Source organism: Rhinopithecus bieti, unplaced genomic scaffold (genome assembly GCF_001698545.2).
Source record: "Rhinopithecus bieti isolate Rb0 unplaced genomic scaffold, ASM169854v2 scaffold_9615, whole genome shotgun sequence".
NCBI classification, from domain to species: domain Eukaryota; kingdom Metazoa; phylum Chordata; class Mammalia; order Primates; family Cercopithecidae; genus Rhinopithecus; species Rhinopithecus bieti.
The window spans coordinates 1,167,512-1,190,392 of record NW_016806325.1 but is presented as its reverse complement, the minus strand read 5'-3'; the positions used below and the strand labels follow the sequence as shown (position 1 = coordinate 1,190,392).

The 22,881-nt window shown below is 38.1% G+C and overlaps 1 protein-coding gene across 2 annotated transcripts in view; it reads left to right on the top strand.

Moving 5' to 3' along the window:
* The first annotated feature begins 3,009 nt into the window (after nucleotides 1-3,009).
* Nucleotides 3,010-22,881, top strand: part of HBS1L (HBS1 like translational GTPase) — a 106,716-nt gene continuing 86,844 nt past the window's right edge. Inside the window, exons 1-5 of one of the 2 annotated variants that reach the window (XM_017875476.1) lie at nucleotides 3,010-3,257; nucleotides 7,278-7,343; nucleotides 15,763-15,888; nucleotides 19,636-19,830; nucleotides 21,389-22,875. In XM_017875476.1, coding sequence (XP_017730965.1) covers nucleotides 3,215-3,257; nucleotides 7,278-7,343; nucleotides 15,763-15,888; nucleotides 19,636-19,830; nucleotides 21,389-22,857 — 1,899 coding nt within the window. In that variant the 5' untranslated portion in view covers nucleotides 3,010-3,214 and the 3' untranslated portion in view covers nucleotides 22,858-22,875. Of the gene's footprint in view, nucleotides 3,258-7,277; nucleotides 7,344-15,762; nucleotides 15,889-19,635; nucleotides 19,831-21,388; nucleotides 22,876-22,881 lie in introns of those variants that run through there. The other variant, XM_017875475.1, reaches the window with a different exon arrangement.

The following is a 22,881-nucleotide window of genomic DNA, read 5'->3' as shown; positions in this document are numbered from 1 at the left end:
GATCCTTGGATATTCTGGAATTTTTATTCTGGATATAAAGGTATTTAGGAAACTTTGAAAGTCTGGATATGTTCATTATCTTGATGGGGTTGATAGCTTCACTGGTGTATACATATGTCAAATTGTATCAAAATTACACATTATATGCACTTTATTGTAAATGATACCTCAATAAGGCTGTTAAATATTTTTCAGTAATGTAGTTATGCTTCTTTCATTCATAATTTTTTTCACAAATCAATATAAAATGATTTGTATTATTTATGACATTTAACAATTCCATAGCAAGATAAATGTCATTTTATTTCTCTTCTTTTACTCATTAATTCATTCAGCAAACATTTAAAGTGCCAGACATTAGGGTGCTGGAGAAACAAAGATAAAGCTTTGTAATTAGTGGGGGTAGAGAACTGGCATTTATTGAGTACCCACTCTGCAACACCTACTGTTTTTACATACATCATTTACTTTTCACAAAACAGAAGACATACATTTTCATATATATCCATTTTACAGATGAAGAAATTAAATCCAAAGGGATTAACAGCACCAAAACTAGGACTGAAATCCAGGTTCGTGATATTCCAGAGTCATAGTACTTTCCATCAAAACACAATACTAGAGTCTTTTTTTTTTCCTTTTTTGAGGCAGAGTTTTGCTTTTGTTGCCCAGGCTGGAGAGCAGTGGCACGATCTTGGCTCACTGCAACTTCTGCCTCCTCGGTTCAAGCGATTCTCCTGCCTCAGCCTCCCAAGTAGCTAGGATTACAGTCGCTCACCACCATGCATGGCGAATGTTTTTTTATTTTTAGTAGAAGACCGGGGTTTCACCATGGTAGCCAGGCTGGTCTCGAACTCTTGACTCTCAGGTGATCCACCTGCCTCGATGTCCCAAAGTGCTGGGATTACAGGTGTGAGCCACGGTGCTCGGACGACACCTGCAGAGTCCTGAGGGGAGTGTAACAGTCCTAACTTTTTGTGAAGAAATCAGTGAAGGCTTTGCTATTGAGGCTCTATTGTTTGAGATGCAGTAGAGGCTGTGCAATATTTAGAGTTTTAAAGGAGTGCATTATTGACGACCTAAGGGCAAATTATATATTATCTGGCAGAAGTAATGTTTTCTTATTCATTGCTTCTGTAGCACTTTGCTTATGTGGTCTATTTATAACTCATTCACTTCATACCTCAGCAATTGACAATTACAGTGGAGTGGAAGCTGCCATTTGTATTTTAATAACACAATTTTTTTGAGGGGGGTCAGGGAGGACAGAGTCTCACTCTGTGGCCAGGCTTCAGTGCATGGTATGATCTCAGCTCACTGCAAACTCTGCCTCCTGGGTTCAATCGATTCTCCTGCCTCAGCCTCCCGAGTAGCTGGGACTATATGCATGCACCACCACGCCCAGCTAATGTTTGTATTCTTAGTGGAGAGGGGGTTTCACCATGTTGGTCAGGATGGTCTTGATCTCTTGACCTCATGATCTGCCTGCTGCAGCCTCCCAAAGTGCTGGGATCACAGGAGTGAGCCACCGCACTCGACCAATAACACAATATTTTTAAGCACCTACTATGATCTGTGATAAATCCTCTTATATGGATAAATTATTCACAGCTCGCGAGTTAGTATTACTATCTCCATTTTACAAAGAAACAGGCAGCAAAATAAAAATTACCTAAGGGTGTAAAATAATAAACACACTTAAGCCATATAACATTAGCAACTATCTCTTTTTTTTTATCTTGGAGCTACATTAAACAACAATTTTTGTAGTCGAATACATTCAAATGCATGAATAAATTACGTTCCAAGCCACTTACAAATATAAACTAAATTTGGATTACTCTTATTTCTTTCTATTGTGCATAGCAAAAAGCTGAGTAAGCTTTTAATTATCTCTAGAATTTGACATTTGCCTTTGATGTGAGGTAACATCATTTCAAAAACACAAGCTAAAACTGAAGTGGTTTGTTCAGTATAATGAGGTTGGTTTCTTATATAACATTATTAACTTTATGTTCTAAGAAATGAGGACATTTAATAGTGGGTTATAGATTCATGCATCAACAACATTCATCATTACTACCTAAGGCCAGTGCTATGTCTAAAAACCTATATTTAATACAATGTTACACACAATTATGTGTTCAATGAATGTTCAGTGAATCCTTCTTTATGATGCTAATAAATATCGTTTATATAGCTAAAATCGTTTACATAGCTAAGGGCAAATCGTTGTTTACTGGAGATACTAATGCCGAACGGAGTGAATACATGAAGTTGTAAATTATATGAAAGCAGGGTGACCTATTATTGCCAGGGTCTCAATTTAATAATATATACCCGTTTAAAAATAGCCTTATTTCCTCCTCTAAAGCTTGGACTCTTTTTTTTTTTTTTTTTTAAGATTAAAGTCTCACTTTGTCGCCCAGGCTGGAATGGAGAGGCCTGATCTCAGCTCACTGAAGCCTCGACTGCCCGGGCTCAGAGGATCCCCCCACCTCAGCCTCTTCAGTAGCTGGGACTGTAGGTCTGCATCACGGGGCCGGCTAGTGTTTGTATTTTTTGTAGAGACGGAGTCTCGCTGTGTTGCTCAGGCTGGTCTCGAACACCTGGGTTTAAGCGATCCGCCCTCCTGGGCTTCCCAAAGTGCTGAGATTACAGGCAGGAGCCACCGCACCGGCCTGGGCTAAATCTGCTACCAAGTTTACACAAGTTTGTTGAATGCCTACTGTGTGCCTAATTAAAGATCAAAGTTTGATAAAACAAGGTCCCTGCTCTTACTGAGCACATAGCTTTCTCACGTTATCAGAAACCACATTTGTAAAATAATCCAGAACGCTGGCGTAGGTAGGTCAAGGTTCCCCGCTTGCATCATTTCGCGCAAACCAGTCAGTTCTAGGCGGCGCGATTTCCCCATCCCCCTCCGTCGCCCAACCTTTGGGTGGGGCCACGCTCAAACGCTCCCTCCCCTCTTCCCGCCCTGCGCAGCAGTGCGCATGCGCCCTCAGGGAGGCGAACAGTGACCCCCGAGGCATTGCCGTCGCGCGGTGCACAGATAAGACGTCGCGCTTGCGCAGGCGCTCGGCGCAGAGGCCTGCGGGAAGCCAAAATGGCGCATAGGGGTTCTCTAGGGCGCAGTTGGCACTTTATCAGTATCTAAGCGGAGTGTTTTGGAAGGAGTTAAGGGGCTGTGGCAAACGCCCTCTCCGCCGTCATGGCCCGGCATCGGAATGTTCGAGGCTATAACTACGATGAAGGTAGGAGGCAGGGTCATGCCGGGACGTTCTTTTGCGGTTGCAGCTGGGATCCTAGCCCGTTGGCATCTACCTCAGTCTGTGAGTTTCTCGTCAAAGATGCCCTGTCGGAATTGGGAGAGCCCAGTTGGGGAATATTACAGGCCTTCTAGTGCCGCCAAATGCCGTCGTTTTTAAGTCATGATTTCTGCCCTCTGGTGTTGATTTTGTTTGGGGAGGGAGAGGTGCTGAATAGCGTCATATGGGTAGGACATTGGTGAGGTTGGGATCCGGTGATATTTAGGCACGTAAGCATTATCACCGCTTCCATTGTTTCCTCCCATGTCGGGCACTCACGTGCCTGCTTCTAGCTCCTCTCTTTCAGACCCCCTTTGAGAAATGTCCTTGAAACGTTGCTTATTTGTAAAACACAGATTGACTTAATGCTTACATTCAACGGACCTGTACCTGTGCTAGATTTACACGGTAAATCTTTTGTGTATGTCCATACATATTTAGTGCAGAACCAGTTTGCGCTAATTTATTTTTCAACAAATTTCAAAGTGGAAACTTAGGAGACAGTAGAAAAGACACATGTTAAAAAGGCCCAAAGAATGAGTCAATCAGATGATCGTGAAGTTTATACTCAGTTCTTGGCTGGTAATGCTTGATGTAAATGTATTTTGAAATGTAAATAAACGGTGGTACTAGAGGAAAGAGTGTGTGGGAAAGGACTTTTTGATATTAAAAAATGAAATAAAAGAAAAATGTCTGTATGAATGTTCTGTAGGAGTTAACAGGAGTTAGAATTATTTTTAGGAGGAGCACATCCCTCTTCATGCAGTAGATAACTATAGGCATCACCAAGCATCACATAAACTAAAAATATAAACAAGTATGAACTAATGCAGAAGAAGAATAAAGACCTATGCTTTGCGAAGTGCAGAACATGTAATGCTTAATATGTTGGTGATTGTCGTTGGCACCCCAGTAGATGATTATGGAACATCAGTGTGCTCTAACTAGAGTAAGGGCAGCTAACACCCTGTTCTCCATTTGGAACCTGTGACCTCAGTCCGTCAAGAATATGTGAATTTTCTGTTGGTTACTTTAGAATAGAGGCCCTTTTAAATAAGTATTGTCATGGATGGTGTTGCATGTGGACCATTGTCACCTAAGAAATGACTTTAGACTGAGAGATATTTTTGCAAATATAAAGAACATGAATAGGCCTAGTTATTATTCGTTTCTTTAATAGTTGTTTATCATTTCCTCAACCACCATTAAGTTAGTGCTTAGAGTACTGTTCTAAGCTTTGAGGACTGACAGTAAGATATTTGAGGGTAGTCTAAAAGGAGAAGATTGTACCAGTTACAGATTATTAGAATATGAAAAATGCTACAAAAGGTACTGAGAAAACGCTATGGGAGGGATACACAGATGAGAACACTGAATTCAGAATGCATTGGGGGGAGTAAGCAGGATTTCTATGTGAAGGAATGCTTCATGGAGGAGAGGTGGTTGGCCTCAGGGAGCACCTTGGCTACTTGAGGTCAGGTTGTCATGTTTCTTTGGAACAATTGGTGACATCATAACCAAGCTGTTCCTGTAACATTAAGGAGGTTCATCCCCTTTTCTTGTTTATAAAAGTTGTACTCATTATCAAGGTCCAGTTTATTTCTCTTCTTTCCAGTTAGACTTTCTCTTGAATTCTCAGAATAATAATTTAAAAATTCTCTTAAGTCATATAACCTCATTAGAGAGAGTGTGTGTTCTAAAACCTATTGGTTTCTCTACTTAACTCCCACTTTGTTTTTCTCTGTAATTTATATAATACTTTACATGACTGCCTTAGTCACTGATTTAAAAGTCCCAGGAAGGCAAAATCCATACTTTAAGTGGCTGACACAATGTTCTTTACATGTAGTAAATATTCCATAATTTTGTTGATTGAGGAAACAAACTACGAAGATTGCAGGAAGGAATTCTCTTCATCTTTTTCTGTTGTGGCACTTTAGGGTCAATTTCAGTATTGACAAGCTGACTTAGTAAAAAAAGAGTCTCTCTTTTTTTTTTTTTTTTTTTTTTAAGAGACGGGATCACACTTTGTTGGCCAAGCTGCAGTGCGAGAGCAGTGGCATGATCATAGCTCTCTGTAACCTCCAACTCCTGGGCTCAAGCAGTCCTCCTGCCTCAGCCTCCAGAATAGCTAGGTCTACAGGCATGTGCCCCATGGCTGGTTGATTTTTTTATTTTAGTAGAGACAGCATCTGGCTATGTTGCCTAGGCTGGACTCAAATTCCTGGGCGCAAGTGAGATCCTGCCTTCTTGGCTTCCCAAAGTGCTGGAATTACAGGTGTGAGCCACCATGCCTGACCTGTTGTTGTCTTCAGTATCGGAAAATATTTTGTTTGTGAATGGCCCCTTGTTTATTTTCAAATAAATTTTTATTAACTTGGAATTGTGATCTAATAATTTATTTAATCATATATCTTTTTGCCCAATAGTAGCATTTATCTAATTTTTCGTTGCTGTAAGCATTTGGTCTCAGCTTTTGAGCATGCTGTTCCTGCTGCATGAATACCCTCAGAAATTAGCTAACTCTAACCTTTGGGATTGGTTTGGATTTTATGTTCCTGGGGATCTTTCCCTGGCTACCCCACTCCCAGTTCTAGTTTTGTCGTTCATGTGTGTGTTCCCAAATTGCTCTGTGTTTCTCATGTCAGGCACTTACCACATGGTTTTGTAATTGCCCATTTTCTTGGGTGTATTCCTTGTCAGATTTTCGGTGCGGTGATAACTGGAAATGTGTTCACTGTTATACCACAGTTTGTCTCAACTACTCCCTGGCATGGTGTTAGTGTTTGTGAAGTGAAATTTATGTAAATATATTTATGTTCTTTGTGGGTTTTTAGTTGTAATTAGTTTGATTTGTTAATTTATAATAAAACAAATATTAATCTAGTTCCACATATGTGCCAGGTGGCTAAACCAAGTCTTGCCCTGACGAAGCTGATAGTCTCATGTAGTGAACAGGCGTAGTACTCTGTAAATTGGGTAAGTGTGCTGGAGGATAACAGTGGCAGAAGGGCTTACTGCTTTACCCAGAGTGGTCAGGGAAGACTTGCGCAAAGAGGAGACATTTGAGCTGGAACCTTAGCTAGCAGAAAGAAATGGCCTAGGAAAATCAAGGCAAAGAGCATATCCCAGGAAGCAGAAAAAAAAGGGCAATTAGCCATCAGTGGGTGAGCATAGGGGTTTAGGGTAACTTGGTTTGTATGGATGTTACTTAGCTCTTCATGAAGAAATACTACTTTCATGATCTATTGTATACTCCCATGTTAGTCAGTTCTGTGGAAGAGGTGTGCTTTGGTTATAGAGGGAACTTGGTAAAAAAAATGGTTTATTTCAGATTTTTGTCAACACTGGAGAAACTAAGTATTTTTTTTTTCTTTTTTTTTTTTTTTTTTGAGATGGAGTCTCGCTCTGTCACCCAGGCTGGAGTGCAGTGGCGTGATCTCGGCTCACTGCAACCTCCACCTCCTGGGTTCAAGTGATTCTCCTGCCTCAGCCTCCTGAGTAGCTGGGATTTCAGGTGTGCGCCACCACGCCCAGCTAATTTTTGTATTTTTAGTAGAGACGGGGTTTCGCTCTGTTGGTCAGGTGGGTCTCAAACTCCTGACCTCATGATCCGCCTACCTTAGCCTCACAAAGTGCTGGGATTACAGGCATGAGCCACTGTACCTGACCTCAAGTATATTTTTTATAGGATTATTATATTTGATCCTATGAGGTGAAAACTTGGGACCTGGGTAACCCAATTAATTTAACAACTGAAGAACTGTGTATGTCTTTATGAATATAGTTAGTAGGTAACTATTTTGTGGGTGAAATTCTTAGTGTTTTTTTGAAAATTGACATTCTAGGTTCCTTAAATTTTGGATAAACAGTTTATTTTGAAGAGGATTCAGATGCTTCCTCACTAGTAACTAAGAATATAAAAATAACTTGTAAATGAATTTATCTCTTTTGTCTTTATTTTAGATTTTGAAGATGATGATCTCTATGGCCAGTCTGTAGAGGATGATTATTGTATTTCGCCATCAACAGGTGAATTTTTAAAAATAATTTGATTCCTTTGATTTAGTGTTTAAAAACGTAAAGTAAATGTTAGTCGTTCAAGGACTAGAGTGTTCTGTGAGACTGTAATGTATAACACTTAAAAGTTAATTATATGTTAATTTTAAAGGCGTATAAAATAATTTCTTTCCCTGTGAGTAGAATTTAAACTTGTGATTCTGTTATTTAGTTTTAAATAATATAAAAAAGACTTTGGCCTTTTTTCCCAGCATACTTTGCATCATGCAGTTAATCTAAATATACTAAAATGGTAATTTAGTCAATAATGAAATTCTGAAGCCTCTGGAGGCAGGCAGCCATTATATCCTCAAGGATCCTTTGAGTATTAGAAAGATGGAGGTCTTATGTATAGACTTTCCTTTATACAGTACTTTCATTTATCTGTTGTTAAACAGTTTGGCAAATAAACCAATACATGTAGTTCAGACTTCTTTTGGAGTCTGATTTGGAGAGGGATTTGGCACTCATATTTCTGTATGATTCCACGTTGGAGCTGTATCTTCTAGATTATCAGCCCAAAGATTTCTTCTCTGCCACCGTATAAGGAAAACATTCATATATTCTTCCCATCAAAGACTATGTCATTAATCCTGATCCTCCTGTCACTTATTTCCCTAACACTACCCTTGTCTCCAAATTTCAGCCTACTATCTACACAGGTTAAAATGCCCTGCTAAATTTTATTATGGTATAGGCTGGGTGCGGTGGCTCATGCCTGTAATCCTAGCACTCTGGGAGGCTGAGGCACGTGGATCACCTGAGGTCAGGAGTTCGAGACCAGTCTGGCCAACATGGTGAAGCCCTGTCTCTACTAAAAATACAAAAATTAGCCAGGCGTGGTGGCGAGTGCCTGTAATCCCAGCTACTCGGGAGACTGAGGCAGGAGAATCACTTGAACCCGGGAGGCGGAGGTTGCAGTGAGTTGAGATAGCCCCATTCCAGCCTGGGCAACAAAAGCTAAACTCCATCTCAAAAAATGGAAAAAAAAAAATATTTAGTATGGTATAAAAAGAGGGTATAATAGTATATTTACCTATAGTTGGGTGTAGCATAAATGTAATTTATAAAACTCATTTTTTACAAGTCTAAAGATTTAATAAACATTTCTTTCAGAGCCTTCTGCCATGGTCTGAATGTTTGTGTTTCCCCCAGATTCACATGTTGAAATTCTAACCCCCAAGGTGATGGTATTAGGAGGTGGGGCCCTTGGTAGGTGATTAGGCCGTGAGGGTGGAGCCCTCATAAATGGGATTAGTGCCCTAGTAAAAGAGGTCCTAAGGAGAACTCTTGCCCTTCTATCATGTTAGGACACAGCAAGTGGGTGCTATTGGTGAGCCAGAACGCGGGCCTTCACCACACACAGGCTGCCTTGATCTTGGACTTCCTAGCCTCTGAACTATCAAAAATTTCTGTTTGTAAGCTGCCTAGTTTATGCCATTTTGTTATAGCAGCCTGAATGGACTAAGACATCCTTGTCTTAATTACCTTCTAGTCTGCTGGGCTGTCTTATAAACTGTATCTACTTTCATCCCATTTTTAGCCTCTTCTGACTATATATGTCCCTTCTGACTTTTATAATTTCTTTTTCTTTATAAAGGCATAGATATGCTAGAAGTTGTCTTTATCATATCTACTCTTAGCACCTTTTTCCTGTTAACTGGTTATTCTGAAATGCATCTAGCTCTTTATTTACAGGCCTGCCTTTCTGGTCAAGTACTTTTCTCATTTAGCTTAATCGTGGCTTTTCCTCTCATCTTTTAATGTTTCACTGTTATCAGTCCATATTCTTTTACGAGATAAAGATTGTACCAGTTATTTTTTCAGAAAGCATTTAACATAAAAAGTTGTTAACCAGATATTATAGAACAAAGAATGCAAAAAGTGCAATGAGGATATCAAGAAGGTTATAAGTTCAGGAAGCACTTTACTGTCCCTAGTTCTTAGGGGAACAAACGGCAAGGTTGAAATCACCTTTTAGAAGCTGGTGGAGGCACCTTGGAACTGTGACTTAGACCTTGAGGAGAGGGTTTTTTGCTGCGTTGCCTCTGAATTTTTCAAGAGGGACTGTGGGGCCAAGACTCAGACCTCTGGGCAGGGAGGCACTGCATGACTGATGCTGGTGCCTCAGAAAGCCCCTGAATCTTAGAGCTGGGATTCAGCCTTTTAAAGAGGAGATTCCAACCTACTGGCTGGTTGTGTTGTCTGGGGAGTGAAGAGGCAAATTGAAGCTGGTTCTGGGAGTTTTGGAAAAACCAAAACTGGATATTAATTGCAGTTACTGGAAGAAACTGCTTCTGGAAGGTGAAGTGAGTATTGCTGGGGTGATACTGGAACAAGAAGCAAAGGTAGAGGAGCATGTGCCTGCCTTCTCTGGCTTTCCAGTGTCCCTTTAGTATCTCATTGGATGATCCTAAAAGGGAGCTGGGTATCAAAGAAGAAACGTGCTTTGCAGTGACTTCAATCCAGCATCACAAAGCTTAGTAAAGGATGGTAGGTTAGAAACTGAGAGACGGCTGAATGAGCAGCATTCCTTTATAGCTCCTTATTCAGGGATTCAAAAGAGAAGACATTTTATAGTGATTTAGGAATAAAACAATTTCACATTTTTCTAGGAACCTCCTAGGCATTTGCCCTTTGGAGCTTCTATAATTCAGCATCACAGTTGACTAGGTAACTTAAATATTAAAGGTGACAAAGTGATGTCTGGTAGTGCTATCCTCATCACGCGCATTCTAAGCACATGAGAGAGCATGGCATATTCATAGAACTGAGAAGATGGTATGGTTATATTAGATTTGAGTTAAAAATCTCTAATACATCGATAATGGATTAAAGGTGGTATATGGGTAGATGTAAGTAGACTCGTTAGGAGAGTGTTATATGTATTTATCTAGAGGAGATGAGGCTATTTTAGGACAGTGTTCTCAAAGTGAAGCATCAGCATCACTTGAGAGTTTGTTCGAAATGCAATGTTGGGGACTCCACCCAAGAGTCAGAAACTGGGAGTGAGGCATAGCAGATGTTTTAACAAGCCCACTGGGGTATGCTCGTGGTATGCATTGAGAACCATTTGTTTAGGGCAAGAGTGGTAGCATTGGATTTGGAAATACATTCAAGAGAAAATTTACAGGAATTGAGGTCTACAGGACTTGGAAGTTGGTTGAATACGGCTTTGTGTAAGCGTGGAATCTTTCAGATGGGGGATTACTGAAAGACACCTTAATATTGCAGGTTAACATAGTCATTTAGGCTTCTCTGGATAAATGTTATGTTGTCTTGAATAATAAGCTAACAGCACACAAAGTCAGACCTTCAAAGGGTGTTTCTCTGAGATTTGCATTTATGACCTAGCTTTCTTGAGGACAGGGTCAGAGTTTATCCATGTGTCTCTCATAGCTTTTGATGTGGCTCTTACCTGTGGTTTGTATTCAGGACAGTCTGACTCTTGAGAGTTACTTTTCGAACACACCAGAAGCCAACTGATCTTATCAAAGCAGGAGATAGTTAAATGTTTTTGAGTTTCTTCTGTGACAAACTGATATTTTAACAAAAGCATACGACTTTGGATTTTAAAATTTTCAAAACATTTAAAAAATAGCAGTAACATCAGATAAAAAACTTAACTTTCCTCTTTAGTGGTATATTTTCCAAGTAATTTTCAATAAAAAATGAATAGTTTTAGAAGAATATTTTCCTTTCTTAAGCAGCTAATGTCATTGCATAGCTGATTATATTCATGGTGTAATGAAGTCTGATAATTGAATGACTTTACCAGTTAATTGGAATTTCTCTCTAAAATTCATCAGCGTGTGTATATTTTTTTGAATTCTATTAAGCCCAGTTTTCCTGGTCTCACTACGTTGCCAAGGCTTGCCTTAAACTCCTGAGCTCCAGTGATCCTCCTGCGTTGGCCTCCCCAAGTGCCAGGATTATAGGTGTATGCCACGATGCCCAACCTAGGATGGTGATTTTTAAATGTTAACTTTTCTTTCTTTTAGAAAGATTGACTTTGATACTGAGTATTGAACCTATGTCAAAGAGTGGGGTAGCAAAAGAGTTTGTATGTAAAACTTTATTTGAATGGTGATGTATTTTGTTTCAGCGAATATAATTAGAAGTAATCTTTATTTGCTCCATTCTAATTTCAAACCTTTATTGTGTATTTTTTTTTTGTAAGAAAAATGCTATTCTAATACATTTATAAATTAGTTTGGTATAAGGAAGCTTGTTTAAAGTCTTGTTCAAATAACTTGCTACAATAGTACGGTGGGTAAAGAAAATAACCCTGACTGAAAGAGTATGGGAAGGCTTCTGGAAGGAGTTGGGATTGAAGCTAGTAAATTTGGGAGTAAGAATGGCATCCCAGCTAGAGGAAACAGTGTTGCTTAAGCAGTGATCTCTAAGTGAGACTTGTTTCATCAGACTACCAGGATTAACGCACATGGCAGGAGGAAACAGGGCTAGGAAAGAAAATGGGAACGAAATTGTGAAAGACAGTTTTGATTTTGTGTTTTAGTGTCGACTTATTGGAGTTTTTTGAGTAAGGGAGCTAGTATTTTGTGCAGATAACTGATCATGGTCCACAAAGTGGTGTTTGGGTGCGACAGAAGAAAGGGGAGACTTGTAGGTCACCACTGTTTCTTAATCTTACCTTGTGATATGAATCTGCTGGGAATAGTTCTTTTTTTTTTTTTTTTTTTTTTTTCTTTTGAGACGGAGTCTCATTCTGTATCCTAGGCTGGAGTGCAGTGGCATGATCTCGGCTCACCCCAACCTCCATGTGGCTCCCAGGTTCAAGCAGTTCTCGTGCCTCAGCCTCTCAAGTAGCTGGGATTGCAGGCGCCCACCACCATGCCTGGCTAATTTTGCATTTTTAGTAGAGATGGGGTTTTGCCATGTTGGCCAGGCTGGTCTTGAACTCCTGACCTCGGGTGATCCACCTGCCTGGGCCTCCCAAAGTGCTGGGATTACAGGCATGAGTCACTGTGCCTGGCTGGAATAATTCTTAGGAATACGAATTTCCTACTTCATTCCAGCACCACTGAATCATAATCTCCAGGGGAAGAAGCCTGGAAAGCTGTATTTTTAATGAATGCCTCATGTGATTTTTATTTTAAAGTGTTTAGGAAACCATTTTAGGAAGTTTCAGGTGTTAGGTTTTGAATTCTTTGCACTTTTATGTTTGTCAAAATGCCTTAAATTTTGAAAATTATAGGTGTCCATTTTTTCAGAAAGCACTTCCATCAAAGTTTGTGATTTACAATTTTAGAGAATAGCATTTTGTATTTATCATTTTTTCATCATTACTTTCTCTCCATTATTTCTTGTATTTGTTGCTTTTGGGGCTCTCAGTACAATTTCAGAGGTTTGGATCGCTCCCTGCCTCACCCACCCACTGTTTGAAAGTAATGGAAAAACCTACAGTTACTTTTACACCAACCCAATGTTTCTCCTGGGGGAGTTTTCTTACTCTTCCCCCCACCCACCCTTCGCAAATCCAACCATTACTACTTCCAGAATAGTGGCCACAGTATAGGTTTCTGAGTTGGAGTTATGTGTTGGGTGTGTGTGGTGGTACAGGACTACCCCGACCCCACTGCAGAAAAAATAGCTCCTGGCAGGCAGAGGAGAAACCTGTACGTTGAAAACTTCCTCTTCCCTGTCAGTATTTCCTGACTGAAACTTGTTAAGGGAAACATCTGATTTCATGCCTCACTTAATTTTTAAATTTGTTTTGGGTTTCTCCCTCCTAGTTCATGGGTAGGAGGAGAAGTTGGGCGAAGTATGTTTGTTACTTTTAGACTAAACTGTACACAGTTTATTAAAACCAGGAAAGCACCAGGGACCAAAGGGCCTCATTTATACCACATTAAATCTAAAATGCCATGAATTGTAAGGTGTATCATTATTTTAAGGACCACTTTAAAACTGAAAGCTATCAGTCTAAGTATTATGTAATGCTAAGATGTCATTTGATTGAAAGACACATCTCTAATTCTGAGATTTGTAATGTGAAAAAAAGTTGTCCTCTTAGAGAATTGATGAAATAGGATGTCTCTTCTGCTGTTTAGCCATGCTGACTTTATACCAGTGTTGTTATCTCCTTGCACAAGAGGGGGGAAATAGAGAGATATATGCAACATAACGTGCATTCTTAAAAATCTTTGTGATCTTCAGAATTATATACTAAAAATAACAACTTATGGGAAAAAATAAGATCAGGACAAACCACTCCACCTATAGAGTACTAACAGAAATAATCATCTTAATAAAAATGCTTGCACATTTGAAAAGATAAATTAATTTCCTATTAAGTATTCCAGTAAATATAGGATTTTACACTTTAAAAAAATGGTGAAAGGAGATAGGAGATGTAAGAAAGGGTTGAAACTAAAGAGTAATATTGTAAATGCTCACAGACCTTGGAGAGCCAAGCAGTAAAGGCTGCCCAAACAGGGCACATGTCCAAACTGAGCCAAGGGGAAGAATGTGAAGCTATGTGGCATTATAATACAATTATACTTACAGTGTAATATTTCTCTGTGGTTGGTGTTACCAGACTTTATATGTGTTGTTATTATGCAGTGATGCAAAACATTGAAGTATTGGGAGAAAAATTTCTTAAACTAAAGCATCCTCAATGTTACACTTTCATAGCCCATTGACATGAGCTAATTTGTTTTAAGGAAACATGCATTATAGTAGAATGGATTGAATTCTGTCAACTGTTCTTTATTAATATTTCTCTTATTCTGTTCTCCTTGTTCAGGATCTCTTCCACCTCTTCAATTTTCTCTATATTCCTACCTCCTTTATTATAATGCTCCAGTCTTCATTGGTTACTTCTGTGCTTCCACAGTGCTTGTTGTCTGGTATTACTCATTTGGCTTTTAAAATAAATCATTAGGTTTTTCTTCTTTGCCTTCCCTCCTAATTTGTAAGGCCATTGACTTTTACAATGAATAGAGAGTGCTTATGCTTTAACCTTCTGAGTATAGGTGTTACACATACACTGCAGCTTTATGTTCTATGCATTATCTATGCATTTTGATGTCTTTTTCTCTACCCCCAGTGTGATTACATATCTATAAATTTTGAATGTAGCTTCCCTTTAATAAATAATATCTTCCTGATAACCTATACACAAGTCAATGGACTTAACATGTTTTGTGCTCTTATAGAAAGCTAGATAATACCTCTAATAATACCTTGCCTTTTGAATATTATATCTATATTTCTGTCCTTCTTAACATATTCTTTAATTTTGTTCCTTTGCAATTGAACACAGTCTCCAGGATTCAGTTCAATGGCCATCCAGTAGAGCTGAAAGCATTTGTACTTTGGATATGCCTGTGATTTTCTCTTTTGCTCACTTGTATTTCATTTATGATACTCAGGCATGTATCAGCATTTTGATAATCTGCCTTTCCTTTCCTTGATCAGATATATATAAATACTCAGTTATATATTGAGTGATGGTGTTGGCAGTATTGCAGAGTATCACAGATACCTGAAAGTTACAGTCAGGTATATGACCCTAGTTTACAGTGTCAGTGTATTGATCGAAAGTGTGTGATTAAAAGCATGAGTTGTTTAAAGATTAAAGTCTGTATTTTCTGTGAACTCTTACATTCAGGCAAAATCAGCACTTTTTGGGAAGTGAAAATTAACTTTGTGTTTTCCTTTCTTTTCTTTTTTTTTTTTAAGATGGAGTTTTGCTCTTGTCACCCAAACTGGAGTGCAGTGGTGCGATCTCGGCTCACTACAACCTCTGCCTCCTGGGTTCAAGAGGTTCCCCTGCCTCATCTTCCTGAGTAGCTGGGATTACAGGCGCCCGCTACCACACCCAGCTAATTTTTATATTTTTAGTAGAGACTGGGTTTCACTGTATTTGCCAGGCTGGTCTTGAACTCCTCACCTCAGGTGATCCACCCGCCTCAGCCTCCCAAAGTGCTGGGATTATAGCGGTGAGCCACCGCACCTGGCCACCTTGTGTTTTCTTAATTATGTAAATTAGAGATTTGATATTTGGTTTGAAATACTTGTATTGAAGAGAAAATTTCAGGGAACACAGAATAGTATACAAAGAAGAGATATTAGGAAAGGTAGATTTTGGAAGCCATGGAGAAAGTAGGCTGAGTGGAATGGTTTCAGAGATTGGGGGAGAGAAGGAAGAAGATTATAAGAGATTAATAAGTTGTAAGCACATTTGAGTAGGATTTTGGGTATATGTTTTGGTATGATATTGTTTTTGTTTTCTTCCCTTATTTTGAAATGTGGGTAACTATAGGTGATTGATTAGAATTTTTCATTTTTACTTTAATGTTTGTAAAATAAGTTAATAGGAAATGACTATACTATAGCATTCTTTGGTCATTTTATATTCTAGCTGCTCAGTTTATTTATTCACGGCGTGACAAACCTTCCGTTGAGCCTGTAGAAGGATATGATTATGAAGATCTGAAAGAATCTTCCAATTCTGTTTCGAACCATCAGCTCAGTGGATTTGATCAAGGTATAGCAAAAAGTAGTGCATCTGTTATCTGAAAATGATTAATAACCAAACACACCAGAATTTATCAGTTTTGTTGTGAGTGTTTATAACAATGACTATGAACAGTAATGATGTAAACATATCTGTCCTATTCAAGGACAATTTATGTTTTGTTAAGTATGTTTTTTGAGGAGTGTATTTAACTGTATGATTGAAAAATTGTATGGCTGTTGTTTAGTAACTGGAATTTTAATTGAACTATCCCATTTAAAATTTTTTTCCATGGGAGAGAAACTCCAGTGATTTGTTAAGAAGACCTTTTTGAGACGATTTAATTGTTTGATAAGCTGTATGTAGAGCTTATGATTAGAATACATAAACTCCTTTACTTACAAAGATGTTAAGTTCAAAAGGTTTGAAAAAAACCAGTTGAAGTCTAAAGTGACACTGGATAAGTGTACTCAGGATTTACCTCCGTGTGAATTAAGTTTCAAAATAGAACTTGGTAATATCATTGGTTCTGAGTTTTTGCATATTTTCAACTCTCTTAAACATTTTAATGAAGATATTTATATTTTGGCTTTCTTCTTTTATAAATAAGTTCCAAACATGACATGGCTTCAAACATCACTCAAGCCATAGATTTGATAGCAGAACTAAAATGGCCAGGTATAACAATAATGCCATTTGTTGATAGCACAGGGATTTGATCTTTGTCTGGAGTGTGGCTTTGTTCTATAATTTTTTTTTTTGAGACAAGAGTTTCGCTTTGTCGCCCAGGCTGGAGTGCAGTGGCGCAGTCTCGGCTCACTGCAGCCTCTGCCTCCCAGTTTAAAGGGATTCTCTTGCCTCAGCCTCCTGAGGAGCTGGGATTGTGGGTGTCTGCTACCACAGATGGGTAATTTTTGTATTTTTAGTAGAGATGGGGTTTCACCATGTTGGCCGGGGTGGTCTCGGTCTCCTGACTTCAAGTGATCCACACACCTCAACCTCCCAAAGGGCTGGGATTACAGGCGTGAGCCACTGTGCTTGGCATAATTGTTTTTACATTGAAAATTTGTAATAATTTTAAAACAGAGGAAATTTATGAATCTGGGAGTTGATCTTTGAATTAATCAATAAAATATATACCAGCTGCTAACCAACTCAAGAAAAATGGAGAGAAAGCATGAATATACAAAAGTACAAAGCAGAAAGGGAAACAACAGGTAAAGAAGAAGTAAAGGGAATTTACCAACTCTGAAAATACGTTGGAAAGTCTAGATAAAAGTCTGTAGCTGTTGTATGCACTCACTTTATAATTGTATTTTTAAAGAGTATTATTGTTAAGATTGTAAGGAGAGAGGATACGAATAGGATGGAAGTTCTGTCCTGCTGTGCCTCAGTGGACAGTGATTAAGGAGTTAGGAAATTCAGAGTTATTTTTGAGAAGGAAAGTTAGTCATTCTAACCTGACTTATATGTAAGTGATGACAGTAATAATGATCGTAGCTGATTTTTGCTAATGCTCTCTAGGTACTTTCTATGTACTGTTCAGGTGTTAGCATCTTTAATCTTCGCAACAACCTTATGAAGTAGGACAGTTGCCCTCATTTTACAAGAGAGGAAAAATGAGACACCGAGAAGTAACTTGCCTGAGGTTGTACCTGCTAGTAAGTGGCATTAGGATATGAACCAAGATAGGCTAACTTTATAACCTCTACTTAAAATTCATAACCAGCCTGACCCACATGGAAAAACCCTGTTTCTACTAAAAATACAAAATTGGCCGGGTGTGGTGGCACATGGCTGTCATCCCAGCTATTCGGGAGGCTGAGGCAGGACAATCACTTGAACCTGGGAGATGGAGGCTGCTGTAAGCTGAGATCATGCCATTGCACTCCAGCCTGGGCAATAAGAGCGAAACTCTGTCTCAAAAAAAAAAAAAAGAGGAGGCCCTAATGCTAGCTATACTAAGTATTTTGTTACAATTTCAATAATTGATGTTATTTATCAAAGAGATAATATTATCCCAGTATAGCTTATTAGCCTTTAAAAGTTAATCTTAGATTGAAGCAAAGCAGAATTGCCCAAATATTTCAGGAATGTATTTTTAATAATTAAGGGGCCAATGAAAGAAGTATCAAATGCTTTTTTTTTTTTTAAAGAAAGGGTATTGCCAGTAGATTACTTGTTCAGTATATGAGCATGTACAATTAAATATAAATTGCATTCTGTGAAATGGTTTTGTGGAATAGGGAGTTTGAAAGCCTCTATTCTGTTTTGATTATTGCTGACTTAGTAGTGCTATGATTTTCAATCTTATCTTTATTAAGTTAGAATTTGCCTGATGTATCTAGCTCATAGACTTATTATGAGGATTACAAAAGAAATATATATATATATATATATATATATATATATATATATATATATATAAAAGTATTGTGAAACTTGGCAAGTGCTATACAAAAATATAAAGGAATATATCATACATTTTTATTCATTGACCCCTAGTTACCTGGTACTGTTTTAGGTTCTAGGGATACAAAGCCTCTCTGCTCTTACAGATTTTACATCATTAATAAGTATTATTAATAATTTTAATACTGTCATCAGAAAATTAAAATTCATAAACAGCTTAGATAATTCCAGACTTAAATTTTTTTATTTTAAAAGTGAATGCTGGCTGGGCGTAGCGGCTCCCGCTTGTAATCCCAGCACTTTGGCAAGCCGAGGCAGGTGGAAACCTGAGGTCAGGAGTTTGAGAACAGCCTGGGCAACATGGTGAAACCCATCTCTACTAAAAATAGAAAAATCAGCCGGGTGTGATGGCGGGCATCCGTAATCCCAGCTACTCAGGAGGCTGCGGTGGGAGAATTGCTTGAACCTGGGAGACAGAGGTTGCAGTGAGCTGAGATCACGCCACTGCATTCCAGCCTGGGCAACAGAGTGAGACTCTGTCTCAAAAAAAAAAAAAAAAAGCCTATCCTCCCCTTAACTTCCTGGACTTTCTTATTTTATGGCATTTTGTATTATGTTATCTTGCCTTTTTTTAAAGAGTCATTAAGGATTATTTTAGTTAGCTGGGAAGAACTGAAGTTAGCCAAAAAGGAAACAAGGTAGCAGCTTGAGAAATATAAGAAATATACTTTGTGAGTAACTGGGTTCACTAACAAATTAGAAATAGTTCCACACTCACCCCTTCCTTTCTGTACATGCAAAAAATGATCAATGCAGATACCATCATCATTGGTGACTGAAAATAGATATTAGTGTATACTGTGCAATGTACACTTTTTTTTATTATTATACTTTAAGTTCTAGGGTACATGTGCACAACGTGCAGGTTTGTTACATATATATACTTGTGCCATGTTGGTGTGCTGCAACCATCAACTTGTCAGCACCCATCAACTCGTCATTTACATCAGGTATAACTCCCAATGCCATCCCTCCCCCCTTCCCCACCCATAATAGGCCCTGGTGTGTGATGTTCCCCTTCCCGAGTCCAAGTGATCTGCAGTGTACACTTTTTGAAACATTTAGTCACTATTATTCAGGAGATATTTTATTATAGTGATTTTGAAATTAACGAAATTATTCCTCTGATAAGGGAAGATAGGTATATTGTAGATAAAAATGTGATCATTAGAAGTAATTTTTGCCAAAGAGAAAGGAGAGTTGAATATTCTAGTACAGATGTAAATTTTAAAATCAGTTTTGAAGATTAGAAGTTCTTTCATGGCGCCATTTAGTATAGCTTTTGACCATTGTTGTCTTTTCTAGCTCGTCTTTATTCGTGCCTTGATCACATGAGAGAGGTACTTGGAGATGCTGTGCCAGATGAAATATTAATTGAAGCAGTTCTGAAGAACAAGTTTGATGTGCAGAAGGCTTTGTCAGGGGTTCTGGAACAAGATAGAGTGCAGAATTTGAAGGACAAGAATGAGGGAACAGTATCTACAAGAAAGATAGCGAAAGGTATGCCTTTACTTGTTCTTTTTCACTTGTTTTACATAGTTAATGCCTAAAGAGAGGCTTTCATTTGCTTGAGCTTTTAAGAAAATACTTAATTTGCTTGAGCTATTAAGAAAATCTTGCATGTTATTGTTAACTTTTGATTATCAGTTGATCTTCTAGTTGTGAATTTTTAGGATGAGTACTGAGTTTCCTTTCTGTTGTAGCCTGTTTTTGTGGTTATTTTACTACTTGATTTTTTTTTTGTTTTGTTTATTTGTTTGTTTTTTGAGACAGAGTCTCACTCTGTCACCCAGGCTGGAGTGCAGTGGCATGATCTTGCTCACAGCAGCCTCCCACCTGCTGGGTTCAAGTGATTGTCCTTCCTCAGCCTCCCAAGTAACTGGGGTTACAGGTGCATGCCACCGTGCCTGACTTACTGTTTTTTTCTTTGTGTTTTTATTAGAGACGGGATTTCACCATGTTGGCCAGGCTGTTCTTGAACTCCTGGCCCCAAGGGATCTGCCCGCCTTGGCCTCCCGAAGTTCTTGGATTACAGGCATGAGCCACTGCACCCGGCCTCACTACTTGATTTTATAACTAACAACATAGTGGAAATAAAATTAGATAAGACATCTTTTTCTTCTTGTTAGTAGCTTACAGAACTTTTCAATTGTTATTTTTTTAAACTCTAGTGAGATAGGAAAAGGAAATTAACAGCCAGCTAATTAATGTTAAAAAAATCCCTTTATGCTTTTATTATGTATGCTTTTTAAAATTTAAATATAATTAGGTATAAGTATCATAATTATACTACTTTGCTTTTTATAGCCAGAGATTTAATTTTAAATTTGTAAAATTTGGGGTGAAATTTGGAATTCAGTGGACGTAAGAGGGGAACTGAGGTGGTAGCATTATATTAATTGGCATGCTATCTCTCAGTATGAGTATGGCAATTTGTTTACTATGTCAGTGTTTATTGTAACCTTTGGGCTAAATTTTTCTACAACAAAGCTGCATATAGCCTGTTACGATGAAATAAGAGTGTTTTCCGGGGATGCTGGGCCCGCAGATGGGCACTTTTAACTGGCTGTGATGGAAATGAATGTGTAATATGTCATCTTGTATTGATAGTGTATCCCAGATTATGGTAGAAATTACTTGGGGTTATTTGTTTGCTTATTTGTTTCTAATACATTAAAATACAGAATAAAATGAACCTAGTTTCTTTTGTTTTTTTAAAGAAGTTTTGAATTTGAGACAATCCTGACTGTAATTTAATTATGGTTAAAACCTCACATTTTAAATTCATGAAAATTAGAACATTGACTGACTTATTTTGTATTTATCAGTGAATAGAGTATAAAGAGTACTTTAAATTGTTAAAGGAAGGTAATACTCCCTTATTGTTTTTTAGAGTATTCGTGTTAAATAATGATCAAGTATCACTTTATTCATGTCATAATCAAAAGAAGCATTTAGTAATTAAATGCCTCATTTCATGTTTCCTTTTGGTTGCTGTGACTGTCTTCTGCATATATCAACCTATTCATCTGAAAATTAACGGCTCTTGTAAGGTAAGGAGTCTTATTTTCTTCTTCTGAAGTTTCAGCTGATAATGTTCAAAGTTCTTATCCTCAGTCAGCAAATCATTTGGATTATAGTTGCAAACCCTTTGATTTGTCTAGCTCAGTAGGAAAATATGGATTATCTCATAATTCTTCAGTTCCAAGTCACTGTTTACTCCATAGAAGAAAGAAACTTGACAGACTTAAAAGTGAAAAGAAACTAGAATCATGTAAGTTAACAAAAGAACTTTCACTAGCTGACCTAATTCATGATATGTCAAGAGATTCCTGTGAAAGTCAGCCATCAGTCAGATTATCATCTCCAGACAGTGTGGAAAGTCTACTTTCAAAGAACCTAGATGCTGATTTGTTGAGACTTCATGCATCTGAATGTGTTTCCAAAGATGATTCTGCATTCAAAGAAATGCCAGATTTAAAGTCCATAATCATAAAGAGCACAACACCGAATAATTCTTTATATATTCAAAATAATTCGCTGTCTGATTTTCGAAACATTCCAGTACAGGACAGTTTAGGAAGTTCAAATAATCATTTGTACTTAACTAGCTCATTGGAAAATATGACTGTTGATCATTTAAATGCCAGTAAAGAAACTGAAGTTGGAAGTGTTTCTTTAGTTGAACAAAGTGCCAAGAATTACATTTTTAAAAATGATAATTTGCAGTTTTCTCAGTGTGAAAGTCCATCCCTCACTGAACTGTTTCAGGAACACAAAGAAAACAATATAAGCCAGTGCTTTACTGTATCTGAACTTTATAACCAGTCATCTGCCAGTTTCACAGATCTAAGTTTGGGATCCTTTCCCCTGTCACAATTAGCAAATCGCTGTCAGTCTTCACCCGGAATATCAGAATTAACAGGATCTCTCTCATCATTGGCATTTCATAAAGCTTCTCCCACAAGAGACCTTGAGAATTTGTCACTTTCTGAATTGATTGCAGAAACAATTGATGTAGACGACTCTCAGATTAAGAAAGAGTCCTTTGAGGTCAGTTTATCTGAAGTGAGGTCTCCTGGAATAGATTCAAATATTGATCTTAGTGTCCTTATAAAAAACCCAGATTTTGTTCCAAAGCCTATAGTAGACCAATCCATTGGTCCATCATCACGAACTAAAGTTCTAAGTTCAAAGCTAGGGAAGAATTCCAATATTGCTAAGGATAATAAAAAAAACAGTAAAGGCTCTCTGACCAGGAAACCACCTTTTTCTCTCTCTTGGACCAAGGCCCTTGCTGCTAGACCTTCAGCTTTTGCCTCAACACTGTGTCTTCGTTACCCACTGAAAAGCTGCAAGCGACGCACCCTTGACCTCTATAAGACTTTTCTTTATAGTAGACAAGTTCAAGATGTAAAGGACAAAGAAATAAGTCCTCTTGTAGCGATAACACCATTTGACTTCAAATCAGCATCACCCGATGACATTGTAAAAGCTAATCAAAAAAAAGCATTCACTAGAGAATAGTAACAAAAGAAAACCTGATTGCTG